Genomic DNA, 22,595 nt, shown 5'->3' on the forward strand with positions numbered 1-22,595 from the left:
TTTCATTTTAAAATGCCGTTTTAAAACAAAAACGCACTAGTGTAAACGGGGCCTACAGGTCTGAAAACTCCCGGGTGTGTTCACATTTGTAGTTTGGTTCTCTTGGTTCTTTTGGTCCAGACCAAAAAAAGAAAAGAATACATTAAGTACTGGTTCAGTTATCATTCACACTGTCATTTTTAAGACCGAACCTAAACATACAAAAAAAAGTATTTTCCGATGGAACTTGTCAAACATCCAAAACAATGCTGCGTTCTGGGCTACATGCGCTTGTTGTATGTGCGTACATATAATGGTACCACTGAGAACTTGTGAAGCACTTAAAATGTGTAAAGAAGTCAAAACAGGCAGGAATTCCTCTGTTGCACACAAAGATCTGCTGCCTGTACCAAACTGTAATGGGCAACGTGGCTCCTGTAAAGAGAAAACAGATATGCTTGAGCATTTTGTCCTTTTTAGGCTCGCATCTTGTAACATCACATCCCGTTTTTGGTTTGTTTAGATGTCTTTGGTCCATGTTTGATTCATATTTCAGTCGAACCGCACTAGTTTGTTTGGAAACAGAACGAGACACACCTTTTCAGGGGTCTTGGTCCGCTTGTTTAGTGTGCACCAGGCAGCGTTCATACTTACTCAAATGAACCACACTAAAAGAGCAATCGCACCAGAGTTCATTTTAATTGAACTAAACCTGCCAAGTGTGAACACATCCTAAGAGTCTTTATTTCTCCTGTCACAGGAGGTTCAGCCCTCACCAGAGTCCTCGACACGGGATCCATCTGAGCTTCTACCGAGACTGTGTCACCTGGTTCGGTCCGACGCGGGTTACGGCTTTAATCTCCACAGTGAGAAGTCCAGACCGGGCCAGTACATACGGGCTCTGGACCCCGGCTCGCCCGCTGACCGCGCTGGACTCAAACCGCAGGACAGACTCATAGAGGTGAGACTGATTCTGCTGAAATGAATCAAAGCCTTTTATCTCAAGCTCTTTCTTCTATCATATTTCTGTAATTTACACACGTGCATCAATGTACACCCTTATGATGCCAGATATACACCCACACTTTCTAAATTCACTTCTACATTCACACTCGCACACAGACCATCCATCACATTCAGATGCATGTGGGCGGCATGTGATATGATGACTCGCACAAAATATTTCTGTTCTTGAGCGACTGAGTCAAGCAAAATAGCATAATGTTGAAAACTTACATTTGAGTTCGATCGGTAGAGCTGAAAACATCCTTTATTGTCACAGAAATAAATGCAGTGTTCTCACAACCTCCATTAACACATGAACTTCTTGGGTGATTTAGATGGATTTAGTGCCGATTAAACACATTAGCTACATCTAATCACTGTAATGTGCAAATGATGAACCATTATGAAATAAGAATGTGCTAGCTTGTATTTCAGGAAAACCTTTATATACTGATGAAACTAAGAAAAACAATGCTCATTGATTTCACTGGTTATTGCAATCATAAATAGTTTCTCATGAAACCCTAATGTATGATTTTAGCAACAAAATGCCTCAAGATAATGCTTCAAAATTATTGTACGTTTTAAAATATATTTATGACATTTAAGCACATTAATGTGAAAACTATATTCATTAAATCTCCTTTTTTTTTAATAAAAATCAGCATAATTTTGTTTATAATTTTAATTTAAATAGTTTACATATGTATATTTTAAATATTTTGGCATATATATATATATATATATATATATAAAATGACATTACTGTCATTACTAAAAATAAAAATTCAGATGTATTACACTATAATTTGATTATTTAACCACCAAAATGTCACAATTCAAAAAGTCTTAATTGTTCTAAAATAGGCTTTATTTGCTCAAGAAAAATAAAATGTAATTTTCGGTGTGAAATATAGCTTTGCCGTCATGTTCTTTCCAGGTTTTGTGAGATTCACCAGTTTAGACAAACTTTCTCCCCCATTTCTCTCCATCTTGCAGTTGTTTCCACCCTCAGTAAAGAGTGAGAGTCCTGCCCCCTACAGTTTTGAGAAGCGCACCTCTCTGTGCTTCCCTCAGGACACTGATACCTGAAACCCACACGGCTGCCGCTGCGGCCACAGCAACACGCGTTAATATTTGATGCTGTTCAGTTGAATAAAGCACACGGTCCATCTGTCCTCAGGACAAACACTCAGATTAAATCACCTTCAGCAGAAGGAGAGCGTGCGGGCGGCTCTCGTGCCCTTGTTTTTGTTTTGATTGATTTGGTTGTAATTTCGGTAAAATGTCTTCACCGTCTCTCCTCTGTTCGACTTGTTGGGAACCTAATTCTCCCACAAAACATGTTGCTAAGCAACCAATAGCAGGGCACTGCAAGGCAAAAACGAGTGAACAGGTTTATCATGGGATAAATAAAGCTTTTACATATGATTAAAGTCACTGAGGCAGAAGTGCAGAGTCACCCCAGAATGATCTATTGATTAAAGGTTTTATTTTCCATCACAGTAACTCTTCTATATATATAGTTTTATTTGTGAATAGAAACTCATGACAAAACCACATGCATATATACATATATTAAATTCAACATTTCAGTTGTTGGAATTTCATTGGAGTACCAAATAAATATCATTGTATATGAATATGGTAAAATATATGGTAAAAAAGGTCAATAAACAATGTTTTTGTTGTTGTACACCAACGATTCTAGCTGCTGTATTACAACTGTGTGCAGGTGAATGGAGTGAACATCGAAAGCATGAGACATGCTGAAGTTGTGGCCTTCATCAAGAACGGCGGTAACGAGACGCGTTTACTAGTGGTGGATCCAGATACAGATGAGCATTTCAAAAAGTTGGGCATCACCCCCACCAGTATCCATGTCAAAGGTACAATTAAAGACTTTACTTACTGAGGATAATTCACCCAGAAATAAAAATTCATGAGCTGTGATGTCAAATATAAGTTAAATGTATTTGTATAGCGCTTCTCACAATATACATTGCTTCAAACCAGCTTCACAGAAAATCATGATGTTGATGTTTATTATATTTTAATATCTTCTTAATGCCTTACAGTTGCATTTAGCAGATTACAGCTGGGCGATAATATAGTTTACATTTTGCAACAATACAAACAATCAAGCCAGAGATTTGCTATATAGTATATATTGATTTATGTGAGTATACCGTATGTGGATAAAGTTGGACATACTTAAATATCCAACTTTATATAAAGAGCTAGGCGATAATATAGTTGCATTCTGCAATAAAATAAAAACATCAGGCACTTGCTATATAGTATATAGTAGCTTTACATGAGTGTATGATATGTCTGTGGATAAAGTTGGATGGACTTTTAATATATCACTAGGCAATAATATAGTTTTTTTTTTCTTTTAGATAATATAGTTTATTGATGATATAACAATCAAGCAGTTGAGATTTGCTATATAGTACATACTTCACAAACACTAAATATTATTATTATTAATTATTATTGGTTGTAAAGTTTGGAATAAATATATATTTTTTAAATATTTTTTAAAGGGATAGTTCACCCAAAAATGGAAATGATCCCATGATTTACTCATCCTCAAGCCATCCTAGGTGTATATGACTATCTTCTTTCAGACGAACACAATCAGAGATATATTTAAAAATATCCTTAGTCCTCCAGGGTTTATAATGATTGTGAATGGGGGGCCGTGTTTTGAAGTCAAAAATAATGCATCCATCCATAGAAAAGTAATCCATACGACTCCAGTGGGTTAATAAAGGCCTTCTGAAGCATATCCATATTTACAACTTTATCAATTCAAATAACTAGCTTCCGGCAGACGACCGTACGCTGAATGCGTTGATTTGCGGGGGAAGAGTATCCTGATGCAAAACGTAATGACGAACGTGGAGGCGCAGAGGATAGAGCAAAACAAATCACCTGTCACGGATTATAAGTCTACAACGATCATTTTTAAAGAGAAATGTCAAGGGTTTCTGTATAAGAGAAGAGGAACTTAAATTTGTTGCACAGCCCTATTTGTTTGAACCGCGAGAGTTGCCTAAGCTTACAATACTCCTTCATTCTGCATCATACATCGTGTCAGAGGAGTACTCATTTGGTGCAAGTCGAGTTGCGTATTCTGCAGACAGTCGTCCGCCGGAAGCTAGATATTTGAATTTATAAAGTTTTAAATACGGATATTTTTCTTACAAAAACGCATCGCTTCGCTTCAGAAGGCCTTTATTAACCCACTGGAGTCATATGGATTACTTTTTTAATGGATGGATGCATTATTTTTTACTTCAAAAGGCGGCCCCCCATTCACAACCATTATAAACCTTGGAGGACTAAGGATATTTTTAAATATATCTCTGATTGTGTTCACCTGAAAGAAGATAGTCATATACACCTAGGATGACTTGAGGATGAGTAAATCATGGGATTTAAAGGGAACTATCCCTTTAATGTGTTTCTTATGCTCACCAAGACTGCATTTATTTGATCAAAAATATTGTAAAAAATAATATTATTTGAAATATATATTTAAAATAACTGTTTTCTATTGTAATATATGTTAAAATGTAATTTATTCCTGTGAACAAAGCTGAATTTTCAGCATCATTACTCCAGTCTTCAGTGTCACATGATCCTTCAGAAATCATTCTGATATGATGATTTGATGATCAAGTATTGTTAATAATGCTGGTTCTTCTTATTCAGTTCGTATGTGCAGCCTTGACTTCCTCTTCCTGGGATTTGAGGGGGAGTTTGATGTGTTTTCGTTTAGAGATAGACAGATGTTTCGCCTCTTCTCAAGGCTCTGCAGAGGTTGTACCTCTGAACACGCAAAAAAACCCTGGGCTGGAGGCCATTCTGGAAACTCAAATTCTGAGACTTGTCTATTAGCCAGCAGTCCAGCTTCTGACATGTGGCTCAGATTAAAGTTAAATTGAGTCGAGCACTTTAAACAGGCTATTGACATCTCTTGGATAATTGTTATTTGGCAGGATCCTGATTTAGCCCACTGGAAGGTCGTTCCTGCCCAATCCACTTGCTTTTCCAGATACCGTTTTCTTTGTATCATGTTCATGCATTTCATCCTGGATCAGTAAATCTTCTGCGTCAGGTCTTTGAACCTCAGGTGACCCAGTTTGGCCTGAACAGGCCACAGATGCGTGCTGCTTTTACCAGCTGTAGCACTGGTCTTCTCAAGGAACTTATCACAGCATCTCTCTCCTTAATGCACAATATACTGATAAACTTACAGTGGACATGTATGTTTATGACTGTTTTTCTGTCCAACTTCAGCCACAATGATCTTGATCTGATACCTGAAATCTGAACATTGCTTCTTCTTCTTAAAACAGATTTTGACGAGTCCATAACTAACGGCTCCAACAGCCCACACGTGAACGGGACGTCTTCACGATCCACATACTCAGACGGCAGCAGTCAGGACACAAACATACAGGTGACCATTTCCAACAAAACACATTTTAAGTGCCAGCTAATTTTTAAAAAGGTAACACCTGCACATTTTTACATATTAATTACATTAGATATATTCATTTTTGTAAGCATTTGTTTGCTCATTTAAAACATCTAACACATACTAAAGCCTCATGCATGTTATGAAATAAAGAGTGATAATGGCATTGGGATTTGATCCATATATACAGTATATATATATATATATATATATATATATATATATATATATGCATTTAGTGCACAAAAATGCATTTTATGCCAAACAGTCAATATTATATGCATTTTATGGCTTTTTGACACTGTCTTCATGTGTTATGTGTGTATTTATGTATTGTAGTTCTCGAGGGAGAGCAGCAGCCATCTTCTCGACCCGTTTGAAGAAATAGGCCTGTGTTTGAGCCCGACGGCAGCAGAGGCTAAAGAGAAAGCCCACGCCAAGCGTGCCAGAAAGAGAGCGCCCCAGATGGACTGGAACAAGAAGCATGAGATTTTTAGCAATTTCTGAACCTGCTTCCCAGCCCCCAGAGACGCCCCCCTACATGTGTTGCATTCAGCGCCCTGGACACTTGACTGCTTTTGATGAAAAAAGAGGCACCTATTTTTGTAGAAAATGAAAACTTGAACCATAAAAAGTTCACCCGGAGGGGATAATGTAAGTTACACAATAGGGTTTCTGTCTTATAAATGGCTTAGAAAGTCAGCAGAGGGAAAAGCGACGGTATAAAGGGATTTCTGCGCCATTTTGTTTTCATGCTTTTTTTTCCGGCTACTTCTACATACAGGTAGTAAGGTTAACAGTAACGTATACAATGGAATATCAAAAGCCAAACGAGACTGCATATGGACTACCACAGCATGCGAACTGTGAACTCGACGGAACAAAATCATCTTATCCCATTTAGAAGAACCAAAATAATGAAGCTTGTTTTATGTCGTACATGTTTTATGTGAATCACCAGTGAATGAGAACTGTACTTTTGCCAAAGACACAACCTATAATCAGCCAGATCAGCTGATGTTTTATACTTTTGGATTGTTTTGAAGGGACTGTTCACTGTTGGATATCAAGGAGAAAGTGTCTTGGAATTACTGAGATCCTAAAAACTGGACTGACCCAGAAAGGGGATTGTGCAAGGGAATTGCACATCTTTTCCTCAACACTAGAGGGCGCCGTTAACGCACTCTTGGTCATTATTAAAGAATATAACAGAACATGTTCCACCAGCAGAGGGAGCATCATGACACACGGCTCATTTGACTGCAAGAGGATTGAAACTTTTGCATTGAACAAGTGCAGAGTTGCAAGATAGGCCACAAAGAGTTGTTGCTGAATGTACAGTATATTGTCTACTGGTGCATTCTGGGATGTGGATGGATACAGACAGATGGCACGCAAGAAACTGAATCGGTTTAGGAAGAAAAGCAAATCTTAAGTAATAAACCTCGTAAAACGATAAAGAGTAACGTACATCTTATCTATATGGAGTTTGAGGAACAGATCTATCAGTATTGATGCTGTGAGGGTCACTGAACTTTGTGCATAAAGACAGCTGGATTTACACATTACACTGACCCTCAAACTCATCTCAGACATGGCTGATTGGGCTGGAGGATTCCCACCTTTATTTTGGTACAGTCAATAATGCAGACAATCATAAAAGCTTTTAAGAGAGCGCTATATATGCATTTACTGCACACATATTGTGATATATAGCATCAGCATTACTATTATTCATCTTAATAATTCATGATACATTCCATGTTTGCAATTTAGTATTAATGTAGTTGAGTAGTCTCTGTTTTTTTCTTTTCTGTTGCTCCCCTATGCCGCCATTGAGCACTAATGGGAAATCATTTCCTATCAGAAATATTCATATTAGTATTATTTTTTTCAATAAAGTGTGACAATCACATTCTGAATAAGATTGTTGTGGTAATTTAAATGCATTTATCAGCAGAAAGTGTCACTGAGCACTTTCTTTTATTAAGTTTTATGTTGTAAAGCAAAGCAAATATTGTAATATATACAGTATATATACATTATATGACAGAAAATGTGATGTTCAAAATATATTATTTAATATATACAAATTTCAAATACTCAAATTTCACTGAAAAAAAAAGAAAAGAAAATACAATTAGTTTTTTGTCAATTCACGAAGCTATTTGGTAGATTTTGTAAATGACACTTCTGTTAACACATTCTGTTTATTATGTCCGGGGTTTCTTAAAAGTTGTAGTTGGTCATAGTTGGGTAAACTTAAAGCGATGGGAGATGACAGCAAATATAATTGTTTTATTTACATTTGCTCCAATAGCAAAAGAAAAAAATCTGTGATAGAGTTTCCACAACTTTCCAAAAGAGGGAAAAATATCAAGAGATTGATTACATTGGTCAGATAACAGAAAGATGTGAAATTTGCCATCACTTTCTCAGCTGTTGAATTAGAAACCCCCCACAGCAGCGCTAATTCATTTTTTTGTCATTCACTGATGAGGTAAACACAATATATAGCGTATTACATTTTTTAAAATTGAAAATATGAAAAACTTTACTAGATTTTCAAAGTTGATAACTGTGGAAATGCGTCATCACAGTCTGTGAAAAGGGTCCAGATGCACAAAATGGCCAAATATCAGCCTAAATCTATCAGTTTATCACTAATTTTTCAGAATATACAATTTCAAACAAAATGTGTTCTGGACAGTAAATTGGGTCGGAACTCTTGGTCAAACAAATGAATAGAAACTCGAATGTATTTAATTATCATGGTTTTATTAATACCAGAACCAAACTACTGAACCAAAACATTTTAATATAAAGTCAATCTACATATACATTTAGAAGAATAGGCTATATTTTTCTATATTACTTAATGTTCCTACAAAAACAATAGCTGTATCAGCAATGTACAGGATTTTTTTTCTCTGTCTCAAAGCTTTTTCGATGTTGACGGAGCTGATTGAACTGCATTCTGGATCGAGGGATGCGTGTGCATGGAAAGCTTGCTGCCATGATGCTACAGCATATGCCGTTGCTAAGGTGTTCTGATGTTTTGTTGTGTTGCCAGGGTGTTGTGTGGGGTTGCTAGGTGGTTACTTTTCAAAAGCAACCAACTTAATCTCTATATCATTGTCAAATATTTTCCCCTAATTCACCCTAAAAACTTGCTGCCTCAAATTTTTAAGTATAATAAACTTGGCTGTACAAGTCATTTCAACTCATTTTTAAAAATATCACCTAGTTGAAGCTTGTATAACTTACAATTGTTTAAATTATTTTTGACATAATTATACGTTGTCATGACTTATTGATTTTATAATTTTTTTTTTACAGTTCTTAACCACAAGTATGAGCAATAGTCACAGTGATGCTTGTATAACAACACTAATGATATAATCAACAATGATTCACATACATTTTGAACTTTGCAGATTAGTCTTTTTGCTTTTTGCAGTTTTCTCATCTTATGTCACACAAACCCCCGCAAACACTCCTCCATTCACATATCATTTTCGTTCACACCTTTTTACACAGCTTCTAGACGTTCACTCATTCTGAGACAGGCGCTGTCTTTAGTGCAGTCAAATGTGTCTCAACACTACCCAAGATTACAGCAATGACACCCTATGAGCCATAAATGATATTTGAGCGGATCTTTCAGTCTTTAGATTAGACACAGGAGTGTCTGTTTGCACTGAAGACGCGCTTCAGAAACTAGAGCAATATAAATAATCATATGTCGTAAGTAAGACATGCCACGAATGAAAATAACTGCTCTCGTAAACCCTAACGCTCAAAATAATAATTTTGGTTTGAGTAGAGGTGAACTTAAATTAAACAAATTAGTTCAATCAAATTAACTTTTACGAGTATATACAACTTTCTTTTTCTTTTGAGTTCACAAAACTGACACATTTTAAGTAATCTGAATCGTTTCATTGTTTTGAGTTTTATGAACGTGTTTCGTTTAATTTAGACAAACTTAAGTTTAACTGAAATTAGGCTCAGACTTCTATTTCCCAGCATTCTTTGCCATGACACTCAAAAAGGAGAGTAAATGCTAAAATTAAGTGTTATATAATGTTTTTTTTGTGCAAAATTAATGTTAAGTGGGAGATTTAGTAGTGATTAATATTTTGCTATGCTAATTTAGAAGAGTTCCTGTTATGTGGTATATTTGGGGGGGTTATGGTGACGAGTGGAGCATGAGCTTGGTTTGAGAAAAGGTAAGTTAAATGTTTATATTGCCATGCTGAAATGCTATGCTAATGCTATCAAAGCATTGTGTTATCAACAAAGTCCCTTTAAGACAAGTCATTTCACTCGGCGGCCATCTTTGAAACGCCTTTCAGGCATGCAAGTGCAGCTCCTATCTCTCTGAATGGGGAAACGTCAAATTCTTCAAAGCTGTTTGCCAAGCTTTCCATTAAATTTCATATTTGAAATCATCAATGAAATCTGACAACAACTGTCTCATAAATTTTGTTTCTAAATGCTCAAATAAAAAAATAAAAAAAAAACAGTATTTTTCAGGCTGGATCAAGCTAATGCGCATGCGCAGTCCTAAATGAGCATCTCTTGTGTCTCATTTCAGAGGCGCGCGTCTGACTGTTTCTAAAGGAACCGGAGCTTCTAACGGCCGCTGCAGTGACGCGATGACTTTACCAATCTGGCTCTTATTTAGAAGGCGGGACTTATTCCGCCATATTGTGCGTAGCACTTTCTCCCATACAAAATAATACGAGTGACGCGTCTTGTGTTATTCTATAGTCTTTAAAAGGTGCGTCCAAATTTGCGTACTTATGCACTATTCTATGACATTTTTAAGTATAAATAGTGTGAGTAGTGCGTTCACACTGAAAATTCCAAAAAGAAAAAGTGCACTTTAAATACCCGGATGGTGCACTAAATTAACAGAAAAAAGTGTGGAATGTTGGACACTTCATGTCGCAGCTTTAATTACGTAGCTAAGGGAAAAGGGCTGTCAGACTCCGATGTTAAATAACAAAATAACCTTATACAATTCACACACTACATGGATGAGTACATAGTGCATAGTGTATAGTGTGTCGTTTGGGACGCAACTAAAGGTTATCAATTAGCAAGTTAGCATTTATTGAATTAGCTAGTTAAAGCTAGCCAAGTTTCCACTACTAAAATATTTAAGTTGAGATTACATGATAATTAAAACTTAAATGTATGAGTTAGCTTGCACAAATATTTCAAGTTAAGAGCAAATAAATTGTACAAGTATAATATAAAAATTTGCCTGCTTACCTAAACTTTGAATTTCTTAACTTAAAAATTTTGATGTAACTGATTGCCTCAAATGTTTTGAGTTTTGCCAACTTATTCAGGTTTACAGTGGACTTCGCAGACAGTCTGATAAAACACAAGACTGCAGGAATTAGCTGATTCATGTCACTTACAACCTTATAAAAGGAGTTTTTGAACAATAAAGGTTTTTGTTGTTCTTTTTAAATTTTGCATGCAATAAAAAGATCAACTCACCCATTTCAAATCAGTGTGTGTGCTTAACAGGGATTTTATGTCTTTTGCTGAACAAAATAAATACCTTGTAATCCCTGAAAACACTTTAAAATGGAGCAGAAAGTTGTAAAGTCTGTGTAACCAGAAGAACCTGCGGCAAGAACCGTAAAACAGCAGTTTACTGTCATGCTTGTCTAGCAGTGTAATGCATCACAGGAACTGGAGGATTTGCCTGCACTAGACCAGTATTAAAAATGTCTAAGAAACCTTCATATCTTAGCAAAATTTGTTTGGACACATGCACTATGCATAAAGTAAATCCAAATAGTATTCAAACAGTTAAAACACAACCACAAAATGTCCATATACTTCTTTATTTCAATTTTAACTATTATTTTAGTATTTTAAATGCTTTGCATAAACGTGTTATGGTATCTTTACAATTAAATGGTGTCTTCACAAATAGTCAAGACAATGAATTACTTTCAGTTAAAAATTAAACATAATTGTGAGTTGAAACAAAGGTTATCAACTATGTTTAGTTGATTTCACACACATTTTTAAGGCAGCAGGTGAACTTTCATTTCTAAGCTTAACCAGCTGAAAATGTTTTACACACACACACACACACAAGGATAAAGAAAGATTTACAAGTGCAACTTATAATGAAATCAAAAGACGGAAATAAGTACGCATAACATGAATGTATTTGCATTAAAATAGTAACACATTTTACAGCTCTCTAATTTTTCAAGTTTAATACTCTTTTAGGGTATTGTTGAACTTCTGTCTTGAATTATTTCCCAAATATTTACATTTATGTATAGTACTAAATTTAGCTAGAAACATGTCATATTCCTCATTAAAATACATGTGCTAAGTTGAAACATGATCAAACATTTTCCAAACGCAGTTGAAAGCTGGGCATGATGTGATTGATGAACAGAAATCTTTCCTAAAAGAAACCAAATGAGGACAACTCCTAAATAAATAAAAACATGTTTCTGCATGTAAACCACAAAATGCGCAAAATGTATCCAACAATTTGGCTCGTCACGAGTAGTCTACGTATATTTGTGCAGTTGTAATGTTGTATTTTGGATTGCAAACTACGTAGCTTAATAGTAATACCACGGTATTCCTACGAGTGGGCTACTATCTGATTCCAGCACTTCACCTTTTGTCAGTGAAGGGCAGCTGCTGCCATTGAAACCAGAGCGCTGCAGAAGGGCCGAGAGGGCGGCAGTCTGCGTCTCTATGGCGACGCAGTGTTTTTGTTAGCATGCGCGTGAGTCAGAGGAGCAGTGAGTCACAGTCAGGAGGAAATTCTCTCTGTTCTCGATTCACACAACCACACTCTCACCGAAGCCAAATAAGGACAACGGCTCGGAGAGAGAGCGAGAGAGAGACGGGAAATCTGTCCTGTCAGTGGCCGGCTGTGGATTTGTGAGTGAGGGGAGGGGAACGGTCACACCCAGCGACTTCTTTCACACCTCAGTTTACGGGCCGAACAACTTAATAATTCACTCGATGATTCACATCCCAGACGGTTTAGCTATGATAAGTAGCCTTCAACTTTTGTAGTAGGCTACAACCCCAGTCTCTCTCTCTCTTTTTTTTTTTATAACAATGTTACAATGAAGACCAGCATATTATTATAAGTGTGAGCTGCGGTCATGTTGTTTGTCGCTTTAAATGCTTGAACTCTTTTGCTGCCTTCACGTGCTCTCGTAATGATCGTAAATACGAGTTTCCAAGGTAAAACTTGCACATGAACGCCCTCCCATTTCGAAACTTTAGCTCGTAATCACGACTTCAGAAGTGGGAATTATCAAATTTCCGATAGCACGTGAAGGCAGCATTTAAAGTCGGGTGGATTCTGTTTTTTTATAGGCCTATATATATTATTGTTCATCAGCTGGAAAAAAAAAAAAATCGTTCACACAAAGGACGATAACTATTAATGATAACTAAGCCTATAAACTTTTAATAATAAAGATAGCGACACAAAAAAATAATATTGTTGGCATCACCTTCAGAGCATTTTTTTTTTCCAGCTGATTAACGATAAAATTATTGATCAGCCAAACATAATCTACCAGACTTTAAAGAGCTTGACCATTTCAAAGTGACAAAACTGCAGCACTATTAGAATAAACCATTATATAAAAGTGACGTCAGTGACGTCACCTGCAGGTTTCTGAAGAGCATTTTTGAAGCCCAAAGTGGCAGGAGCCGGCCATCGCCATCTTGGCAGCACGTCACCACATCACTCCTGGATAACTGAAAATGGGCAAAGAACCAGGATGTGGTGTCTCTCAGACAGCAGACAAATGCTAGTGACAGCAGCGACAATACACCTGTCACTCAAGTGGCCACGCCCTTAATTATGCAGAACTTTAAGGGTTAATATAATTTAAATGGATGCGTTATAAAGAAAAATTCACCCCCCTAACAGTTATCATGAAGGGCAAAATTAGCTCTATAGACCAAAACCACTTTAGGGCTTCTCACACTGCGCTTAGCCCCGGGTTATCATCATTCTAAACAACGCTTTTAACCCCTGGTAAAGGAACGTTTCACACTTGCAATTTAGATGTGGGGTTAGCACTGCTTTTTACCCTGTTCCAGAGCAGAGTTAGCACTGCTTTTGTGCCAAACTTGTACAGTGTGAAACGATGCAGTGTTAAAATGTTACAACTAGATGCTTAGCAACAGACAACCAATCGCTCGCCTTATATTCACGCACAATGTATAAACAGTCGTTTCGGTGTATAGGAACAACGTCAAACGACAATGGAAAATGCGACAATTGGAGTGAAGAAGAGACCGCCATTCTTACCTTTGTAGTTCGAAAAGGTCACTCAGAACAAAAAAAATTGATATTACAGTCAGCAATGTGTAATATGAGGACGCGCAATGCTTTTATGTAATCAGACACCGCACTGACACTGCAAATATGCAGATAAGGATTTTATCCCAGGGTTTAGGAATGTGCAGTGTTAAACGGCAGCGTATGAATATCCAGGATTAACTGTTAACCCTGTGTATAGTATAAGCAGTGTAAAACGTGAATAAAGATAACCCAGGATTTCGTTTACCCGGGGTTTAGAATGACCCAGGGTTAACTATTTCAAGTGTGAAAAGCCCTTTTTTGTACCAGGCTGTAAACATATTCTGCTGTAAAGCTGGGCATTTTAACATGGGGGGTCTATGGGATTGACTCCCTGTTGGAGCCTGTCTCTAACGTCCAGTCGATGAATTGCAGTTTAAGCCACTTCTGTGTTGGATTCAAAAGAGAGACACTGGAAGATGGCTGCTTGGAATTAACAGAACATCATGCGTTGGTGTGGATGCAGTTATAGTATACTTTATAGTTATCGTTCTAGGTGTGAACGGGCCTTAAAAGTTATTCCAACAATATTGTTTTTCTCTCGTTATCGTGATAGATGCAGTGTGGACTTAACTATTCTCATAAAATTAGAACAATTATTATTCATTTATATCTTATTTATGTTTTTTTTTTTTTTTTTATCCAATGACGGTAATATTCTCAGCAGATTTTTGCTTTTGAAATGTAATCTGCAGTTTCCTTTAAGTGCAATCTTCATTTACTCTGCAGCTGCTGTCCAGCGACGACAGCAGTGTTGTACTTGCGCTCAGTAAGTAGCCATTTAGCTCTCGTTTAGCCAGAGTGACTTAAAGGGACATTTAAACCTGAAATGAGAATTCTGTCATTTATTGACCCTCATGACGTTCCAAACATGTATGCATTTTCCTCCTTCTGCAGAGCACAAAAGAAGATATTTTGGTCCAACATTGTCTGACTTTAATTGCATATCTTCCACAGAAGATATAAAGTCATACAGGTTTGAAATGACACGAGGGTGAGTAAATGATGACAGAATTTTCCTTTTTAGGTGAACTAACCCTTTAAGACACTGACTAAAAGACAGTACATGACTTTAAGACAAATGAATGTTGTAGTCTGACTAAAATCAAATTTTTAAAGTGCATGTAACCATACTGACTGAGATCCAGAGTCCATTACACCATGGTGGTCAACCTCAGCACTGTGTGTTTTGGGAATACACTGGATTTCTTCATTGCAAACATTCTGCCAAAATGACCAAAATTCTGTCTATTCAACCAAAACCAAAAATGTGTTTTTGGCAAAATCACTGCCAACTAAATAATGTCAGAAGGCCCTAATAATCACCTTTACAGTAAACAGTGAACTTGCAGTGAAAATGCTCTCACATTGATCAGTATACTTTTGGATAAAAGTTCACATACCTGTATATATTTGTAACTATGGGCTAGTGGCCACATGTATAAACCCAGCATTGAGTTGGGTTTCACATGAGTTGTCAGACAAATACCAGTTGATATCTCTGGATTTTCAGTATTGCGCATAAGAAAAAGATTTTGTCACCACAGTAGGTTGCTATGTGGTTGCTAAATTGTTCAGATTGTTTTTTTTCCAGTAGCAATACTCATGTTTCTGCCATATATCACTGCAATAATGCAGAGCCATTGCACATTCTTTGTACCTTTACTGAAGTTCCAAATGTTGCTGCACAGATTTTAAGGCATGCATAATGTATTGCAGTAGTGGCATAGCAATTAGATGGACTGTTTGCGTGGTAATGGATTCAAGGGCTCACATTTATCAGACTGTGGGTGTTGTTGGGTGAGGTATAAGGACATTCCCATGAGAGAGTGGCATTAGAAGGGCATTACTGTGAGAAAGAGACAGGGAAGGTGCATGTTGGGAGATATATTAAAGAAGGGAGTATATTAGATGTGCATTTATTTAGGGAGGCCTCAGAACAGCAGTGTGTCACTGTGACAGTGAATGATCTCATTAAAATGAGCTCATGGAGAGGAAGTGCTGTTGATTTCATTTCCTTATTTCTGAGATCATTTTGTTTCATTTCCCATTTACACTTTAAAATGATCTGAATTAATGTTCAGTCAGTTTCATTTAGATTTGTTCAACAACTACAACTACTGTACTTTTGATATTTTATGAAGAAAATGTAAATGCATGTGCAACACTGTCCATAAGGGTGTTGCTATGTTATCTAAGTAGCTTTTAGCTGCAGTTGCTATAATGAATGGTTGTTGCTTGCTTGCTTAGGGTTGGGATTTTGTCAAAAATATTTAGCATCTGTTGTTCCAGCTTTGCTCTTAGAATGAAATTGTTGGAGGTTCACATGCAGATGAATTCTGGGAGCCGGTGGATGGGGTGTGGATAGGGGCAAGTGTAGGGTTGGGTACCGAACGCTGTACTTTTAAGGGCACTGACTGAATTACGTCAGTACTTCAATTCACGGTGCCAAATTTTGGTACCTGAGAACGCATCTGGGCACGAGAGTAAAGGTACATTAGAGAAAGAGAGAGAGACCATGCGATGTCACCTCTGCAACTTATTCAAACACAACACACAGGGCAATGGTTAAACATTCTGAAGTGTGGTTACATTTCACAAAACTAGATGCAGGCTATTTGCAATATGTCTATAAAAACGTACTCCAGTCCGTATATGATCTATGATTTGCGTTGCGAGCGTTGTTAAAGGGTTAGTTCACACAAAAATGAAAATTCTTTCATTTATTACTCCATGTCGTTCCACACCCATAAGACCTTCATTCATCTTCAGAACACAAATTAAGATATTTTTGATGAAATCCGAGGGTATCTGATCCACACATAGGCAGCAACGACATTGCACCTTTTGACGTCCAGAAAGGTAGTTAAAAACATGGTTAAAATTGTCAACGTGACTACAGTGGTTCAACATTAATGTTGAAGTGACGAGAATAGCTTTTGTGCGTAAAAACAAAACAAAAATAACGAATTTATTCAACAATTTGAGCCGTTGTCATATGTAGTGAACTCAGTGCAGGCTTCCTTGTTTACGTCCAAATGCCGGCTCATTATTGGCCACATCCTGTGTCAGCATCACATGCATGCGTCGTGCTGCTCACGTGTTCAGCTTTGGCCAATACTGAGTTGGCGTTCAGATGTAAACAAGGAAGGCCCTCGTATAGCCTACTTACTTTTCCATGTTCCATTCCGTCTCGTGCACAGTTGTGTCTGCACAGCTTTCAAAGTATACTCAACCGTGGATAAGCATGGATGGTAGAGTTCAACACAGTACAGATGCATTTTATACTCTAGCAGACATAGGAGGGCAGTACTGAGCCCTGTCACAACAGGACATTCGCTTGAAAGGACAGAAGAAAAAAAGAAGTGGATCCAACATAGAGTACCTCAGGGATGACGTGTTTTTGTAGGCAAAACCCGGAAGCGAGTTAGCATTTTAGGACTTCTGGTTCCATCGCCCCAAAGTCAGTGGGTTTTTTGAATGGGTTTTTGCTAAATCACCTGAAATAAGGTCTGTGGTTAACAAAGGCTCTAAATATTTTCACGTTTTGATCTATGACATAAAACACACCAGTTATAACCCGCTTGTGATTTTTATAAACCTTTATTGTGTCTGCGGTTGCTAACAAGTTGCTAAAAGGGACTACTTCCTTTGGCGGGGACTTTAGACGTCATCATGACAAACAGGACATTTGGACAGCATTTCTCATGAAAAAGTGGATAAGTATTCATACACAGCGCAGATTATAATCAGCGAGCATGTTTTTAAATAAAGTTGTTTTCTAAATAAAGTTTGAGGAAGCTTGGTGGTGGTGACGTTGATCCGCGACCATGGTGTGCTGTAGTCCGTTTATAGCCTACTGTTAGCTTTTTATATCTGACGACTTTATTTAGGCTTCAAAATGTATAAATGTTGTGTTAACTTGTAAAGATTATCTTGATAGACAAAACGTGTAAGTGTCATAACCCTTTGTTAAACACAGAGCTTATTTTTTGCGATTTTCCAAAAGTCTATGGGAAAAATGCATTGGCTTTCGATCGAGGGAACCCGTGCGCCGCTAACTTCCGGGTTGGCCTACAAAAACACGTCATCCCTGAGGTACTCTATTGCATGCAAAGTTTATAACAAATACTAAAACAAAAACTATGGAGAATGATATGCTGCTTTGTTTACTGTTCTTGGAACAGCTTGTTGTTTTGTATCGCTCTTTCCGCACTCTTCTTTGACTATTGCACAAATGCTCGCGAGCACCATTCTGAAACCTGAAATGTCAAATGGGACACCCTAACCATTGACTTAACGGACACTTGCACCCGGCGGACATTGTAAGTCCACAAGCCCGAAAGAAGTGCATATGGAGTGTGCCATTTGGGACAGGGCCGTTGTATGCACACTGTTCACAGACACAAAAATTGGGCTACACGTGGACGGTATGCACGGACCCTCCTGATGACGAAAATGATTCACTCGGACAGTGTGCGGACCATCATGGAACGTATAGTTTGGGCTTTAGTTAATATCACATTTTAGTATAATCTAGATACAGAGGCTAGATAAAATTGCTTCAACTTACGAAGAAAGTGTAAAACTCTCGCAGTTCACAAAGCTTACGCTACATCCTACGCCTTCCATATTCAACTTACGGAAAAAGCTTAACTGACCCGACGCCAGTTTACACTTTCTTCGTAACTTCAATACGGGAGACAGGTCTTGCGGAAGCTACATATTTTACTTCATAACTTGTTAAATATGGATATTTTTTTTTACACAAACGCATCGCTTCAGAAGGCCTTTATTAACCCCCCCAGAGCCGTGTGGAATACACGTTTATGATGGATAGATGTGGATGGAAGCACTGCCATTAAAAAGCTTGCGTCAGGATATTTATTAAAATATTTCAGATTGTGTTTATTAGAAAGAAGAAAGTCATATACACCTAGGATGGCTTGAGGGTGAATAAAGCTTGGTGTAATTTTCATTTGAAAGTGAACTAATCCTTTAAGCTAAGGTGTCAAGTTGCTGAAAAGGGGGCGGGGCTACATAAGGTCTATAATTGGAAGTGAATGGAAGTTTTAGTGTGTGACCGCCCCTTTTATCAGTGAGTAACATGCAATTTTATGTTTCGAACACAGGTGCCGATAGAAAGGCCAAAGTTCCATAATGCACCTTTAAACATAATGTTATGTTTGTTTGTTTTTTCCACTAATGTCCACTTCTAATGTTAGTATTGTTTTTTTTTTGTTTGTTTGTTTTTTGTACCAAAACAGTTTTTCTGACCATCTGTTACCCTTGATGATTACGTAGGTTTGTAACAGGAAGTGAGACTGAAATTGCTGACCACTCGTTTCAGCAGTTCAGAATCGATTCTTTCTTTTAGGAGACAACAAATAATTTTATTTTTTATTTGTCATTTATTTACTTTATTTGTCATGCACTTTGATCTTTAAAACATTGCAGATCTTTTACATTCACAAACTATATTACTACATAAAATTTAATATTCAAAAAAGCCTAATAGGGGCACTTTTAATCCAAAAGTATAAATACAAAGTGTAAATTGTTTGTTGATTAATATTGTTTAGCTAAACAATAATAAATAAATAAAAGTATTGTATAGTTGCTAGGCCACAGCTCAAGTAAAAAATGCTTCTTTTTTTGGCAGTTCCTTCAATGCAACTGCAATGCAGAAACTCTGATTGTCAAGCTATCTGAAAGATCTTTATCATTGGACATGACAATACTTGAATTACCACCATTAAACAGGGAAATAAAGGCATGTCAATCAAAAGAAAAGTAAAAAAGAAGGAAATAGAGGCACTTAGCTGACATCAGGTTGTAGTAGGACAGCAGTCAGAAGCTAGATAAAATTGCTAATTTGTTTATATTCTTGAATGCAATTGCATTGCAGAAACTCTCATTATCAAACTACCTGAAAGATCTTTATCATCAGAAATGACAATACTTGAATAACCGCTATTAAACAAGGGGGAGGAAAACAGTCAGAGAAGAGAGCAGAGGAGCGAAAAGAGGAAAAAGGTGGTCTAAGCGGAAGAGAGGGAGGTCCCATTGAGAGTTTATTTCAGCGGGGTATATTTAGACATGTCCATGAAAAAAGCAGCGAGGAAAAAGAGTAATGTATAAACAGTAGTACGAATCTGATGTAACATACTGCAATAGGCCCACTCACACTCTCACACACACACACACACACACACACACACACACACACACACACACACACACAGCAACTCATGAGAAAATCTGCTGCAAATTACTCTGAAGGACCAAGAGTACAACACACACTCTGATATTACACATAATGACTGCCATAAAGAGAAATTAGCGCAGAAGTGAGTGAGACAGCTGGAAAATCAATACTATTAATGGCCGTGAGCAGCGTGCGTAACAGTAACGGATAATGTCATGAAGACTACACGAGCAGTCCGAGCGCTACTCAGCAGCAGCCACAGTGACGCCATTGTGGTTCAAAACGCACTTCCTGTCTGCCGCCGCAATGTTTGTGTTTCATGTTGCTATAGCAACCAGAGAAAAAAAAGAAAGAGAGAGAGAGAAACTGAGAAATCGAGGACAAACCCTTATGACTAGCCGGAATGAAAAAGCAAATGCATCCAGACTGGGCTTTACTGCTGCGTGTGTGTGTATATATATATATGTGTGTGTGTGTGTTTGTGTTGTGGATTAGCAGTGGCCCCTAAAGCAACATTACAATACCTGCTATTTCCATAGGGTTTTACTGCCTGTCCCAACACATGCCAGTACATACATGTAGCATTATGTTAATGACAGTAATTTTGTCATTGCTTCTCTTCACCTTTAACATTTTGAAGGTTAAGAAAAAACATTTTATAATATTAATAAGCTCCACTTGTGCAAAATCACCCTGGCTAAGTCTGTGCAAAGCATAAATTATTTATAGTATAGTGTACTATTCTACAAGACTATATATCATTACCAATATACATACACTTTTACCTAAACATTTTCCTTAACAAGCAAAACTTTTTTTTTTTTTTTAAATGTAGGTCAAACTTAATAAACAACTGCTAACGTTTTTAACCTTTAAATATTTTAAATCAGTAATAATAATTAAAAAATTAGGTTCTTTGAAGGTTCTCTACACTGCACAATTCACCTCCTGTTGTGTGGTTGCTAGGGCATTGCTATGTGGTTGCTAAGGTGTTTTGCGTGTTCTGTGGTTGCTAGGGCATTGCTATGTGGTTGCTAAGGTGTTTTGCATGTTCTGTGGTTGCTAGGGCACGGCATGTGGTTGCTAAGTTGTGTGTGACTTTTTTTAAATACTATATGGTTGCTAGGGTGTTCTGGTAGGTTGCTAGGGCATTGATATGTGGATACTAAGGTGTTCTGGTAGGTTGCTAGGGCGTTGCTAGGTGGTTGTTTAGAGCCACAAGTCTCAGGGTAAGTCAATGGGATTTTTTAAAACATGAACATGTATTAATCAGAGTTGTAATTGTTTTAACAAACTAAAACTATTAAAAATCATCCGATAATTAAAATAAAGCTATATATAAAGATAAATTAGGAATGTTGTTTTGGGAACTGAAATTAATAAGTTCAATTTAAAGTGCTAAAACTGAAATAAAAAAATAAATTAAATTACTGTTACTTAAAGAGAGTTACTAAAACTTAAAGTAAAACTAAACTGAAAATCTAATACTAATCCAACAAATAATCAAACCACTTATAGAGATTAAATAAGTAAAAATGGCAGCAATTCATACTGTAATGTAAATTCTACAGATTTAGTTTTATTCTTGTGTTTTGAATGTTCAGTTTTCACTGATTTTAGAGTTGTCTTTTGCCCTGATTGTGTGACTGTACTAGTCAAAGTGTTGTTTATTGTGTGTTTATGTGCGAGTGAAAGAGCGTTTGTGTCTGGAAGAGGAGGTTGTGTTTCCTCTGAGGAATGCTTGTATAATTAGATCCCCACTGTCATGACAACCAAACTTGATTTTTAAGGGGGCTGGGACTAGTTCAGTTATAGAAACCTGAGTCAGAGTCTGCGACTCACACACACACACACACACAATATCTAGACTGACTCTTAGATAAGACACACAGAAACTACACACACAAGCCCTTATCGCAGCATTCATGCGTGTGTGTGTACGACAGCCTTGGATTGTGAACTGTGAACTTTGAAACCACAGGTAGATTATAGTTTTCTTGCATTAGAGGTTAAAAATGAAATTTTAAAATAATTCACATATCCTCTGTGCAGCAGTACAGACAATGATGAATAGGAAATCAACCTTCTCTCAAAGCGTGTGTGCCAGAAGTAATAATGGACAAATGGTTTACAACCTTCTGATTCAGCATATGACAAATTCAAACCCTCTGTGGGTTATTTGACACTACGATATCCTGACCGCTGGCTGTAAACACGTGAAACAGTAATGCATATAAACACTCAAGCCAAAAAGTATGGCAAAACCTGGATGGAAGCAAAACTGACCTCAAGTCAAGCCAGTCACTGCTTACACTAGCATTTGTCTGGGTTGCTGTGAGTCTTGCGTGTATGAGTGTGTGAGGAATGTGTGTGATGTCCAGACAGTGCGCAGTTGTTGGGACGCCCGGTTCTTCGGGAGGGTCAGGCAGGAGCTGGCAGTCGTAAAGTGTGTACTAGCTCAGAGTAAACAGGCATCTCCGAGCGCTGGAGGAGGGTTTGTGTTTGCCGCTCTCTGTCCTGTA

At 37.3% G+C, this 22,595-nt stretch overlaps 1 protein-coding gene across 1 annotated transcript in view; it reads left to right on the forward strand.

The window, feature by feature from the left end:
* LOC127509703 (Na(+)/H(+) exchange regulatory cofactor NHE-RF2) overlaps nucleotides 1–7,401 on the forward strand; it is a 34,118-nt gene extending 26,717 nt beyond the window's left edge. The window contains exons 4-7 of the mRNA XM_051888623.1: nucleotides 740–940; nucleotides 2,720–2,873; nucleotides 5,355–5,458; nucleotides 5,816–7,401. Of these exons, the coding sequence (XP_051744583.1) occupies nucleotides 740–940; nucleotides 2,720–2,873; nucleotides 5,355–5,458; nucleotides 5,816–5,983 (627 nt within the window). The 3' untranslated portion in view covers nucleotides 5,984–7,401. The remainder of the gene's footprint in view (nucleotides 1–739; nucleotides 941–2,719; nucleotides 2,874–5,354; nucleotides 5,459–5,815) is intronic.
* The last annotated feature ends 15,194 nt before the right edge of the window (nucleotides 7,402–22,595 follow it).

The sequence above is a fragment of the Ctenopharyngodon idella genome, chromosome 3 (assembly GCF_019924925.1).
Source record: "Ctenopharyngodon idella isolate HZGC_01 chromosome 3, HZGC01, whole genome shotgun sequence".
Classification (NCBI taxonomy): domain Eukaryota; kingdom Metazoa; phylum Chordata; class Actinopteri; order Cypriniformes; family Xenocyprididae; genus Ctenopharyngodon; species Ctenopharyngodon idella.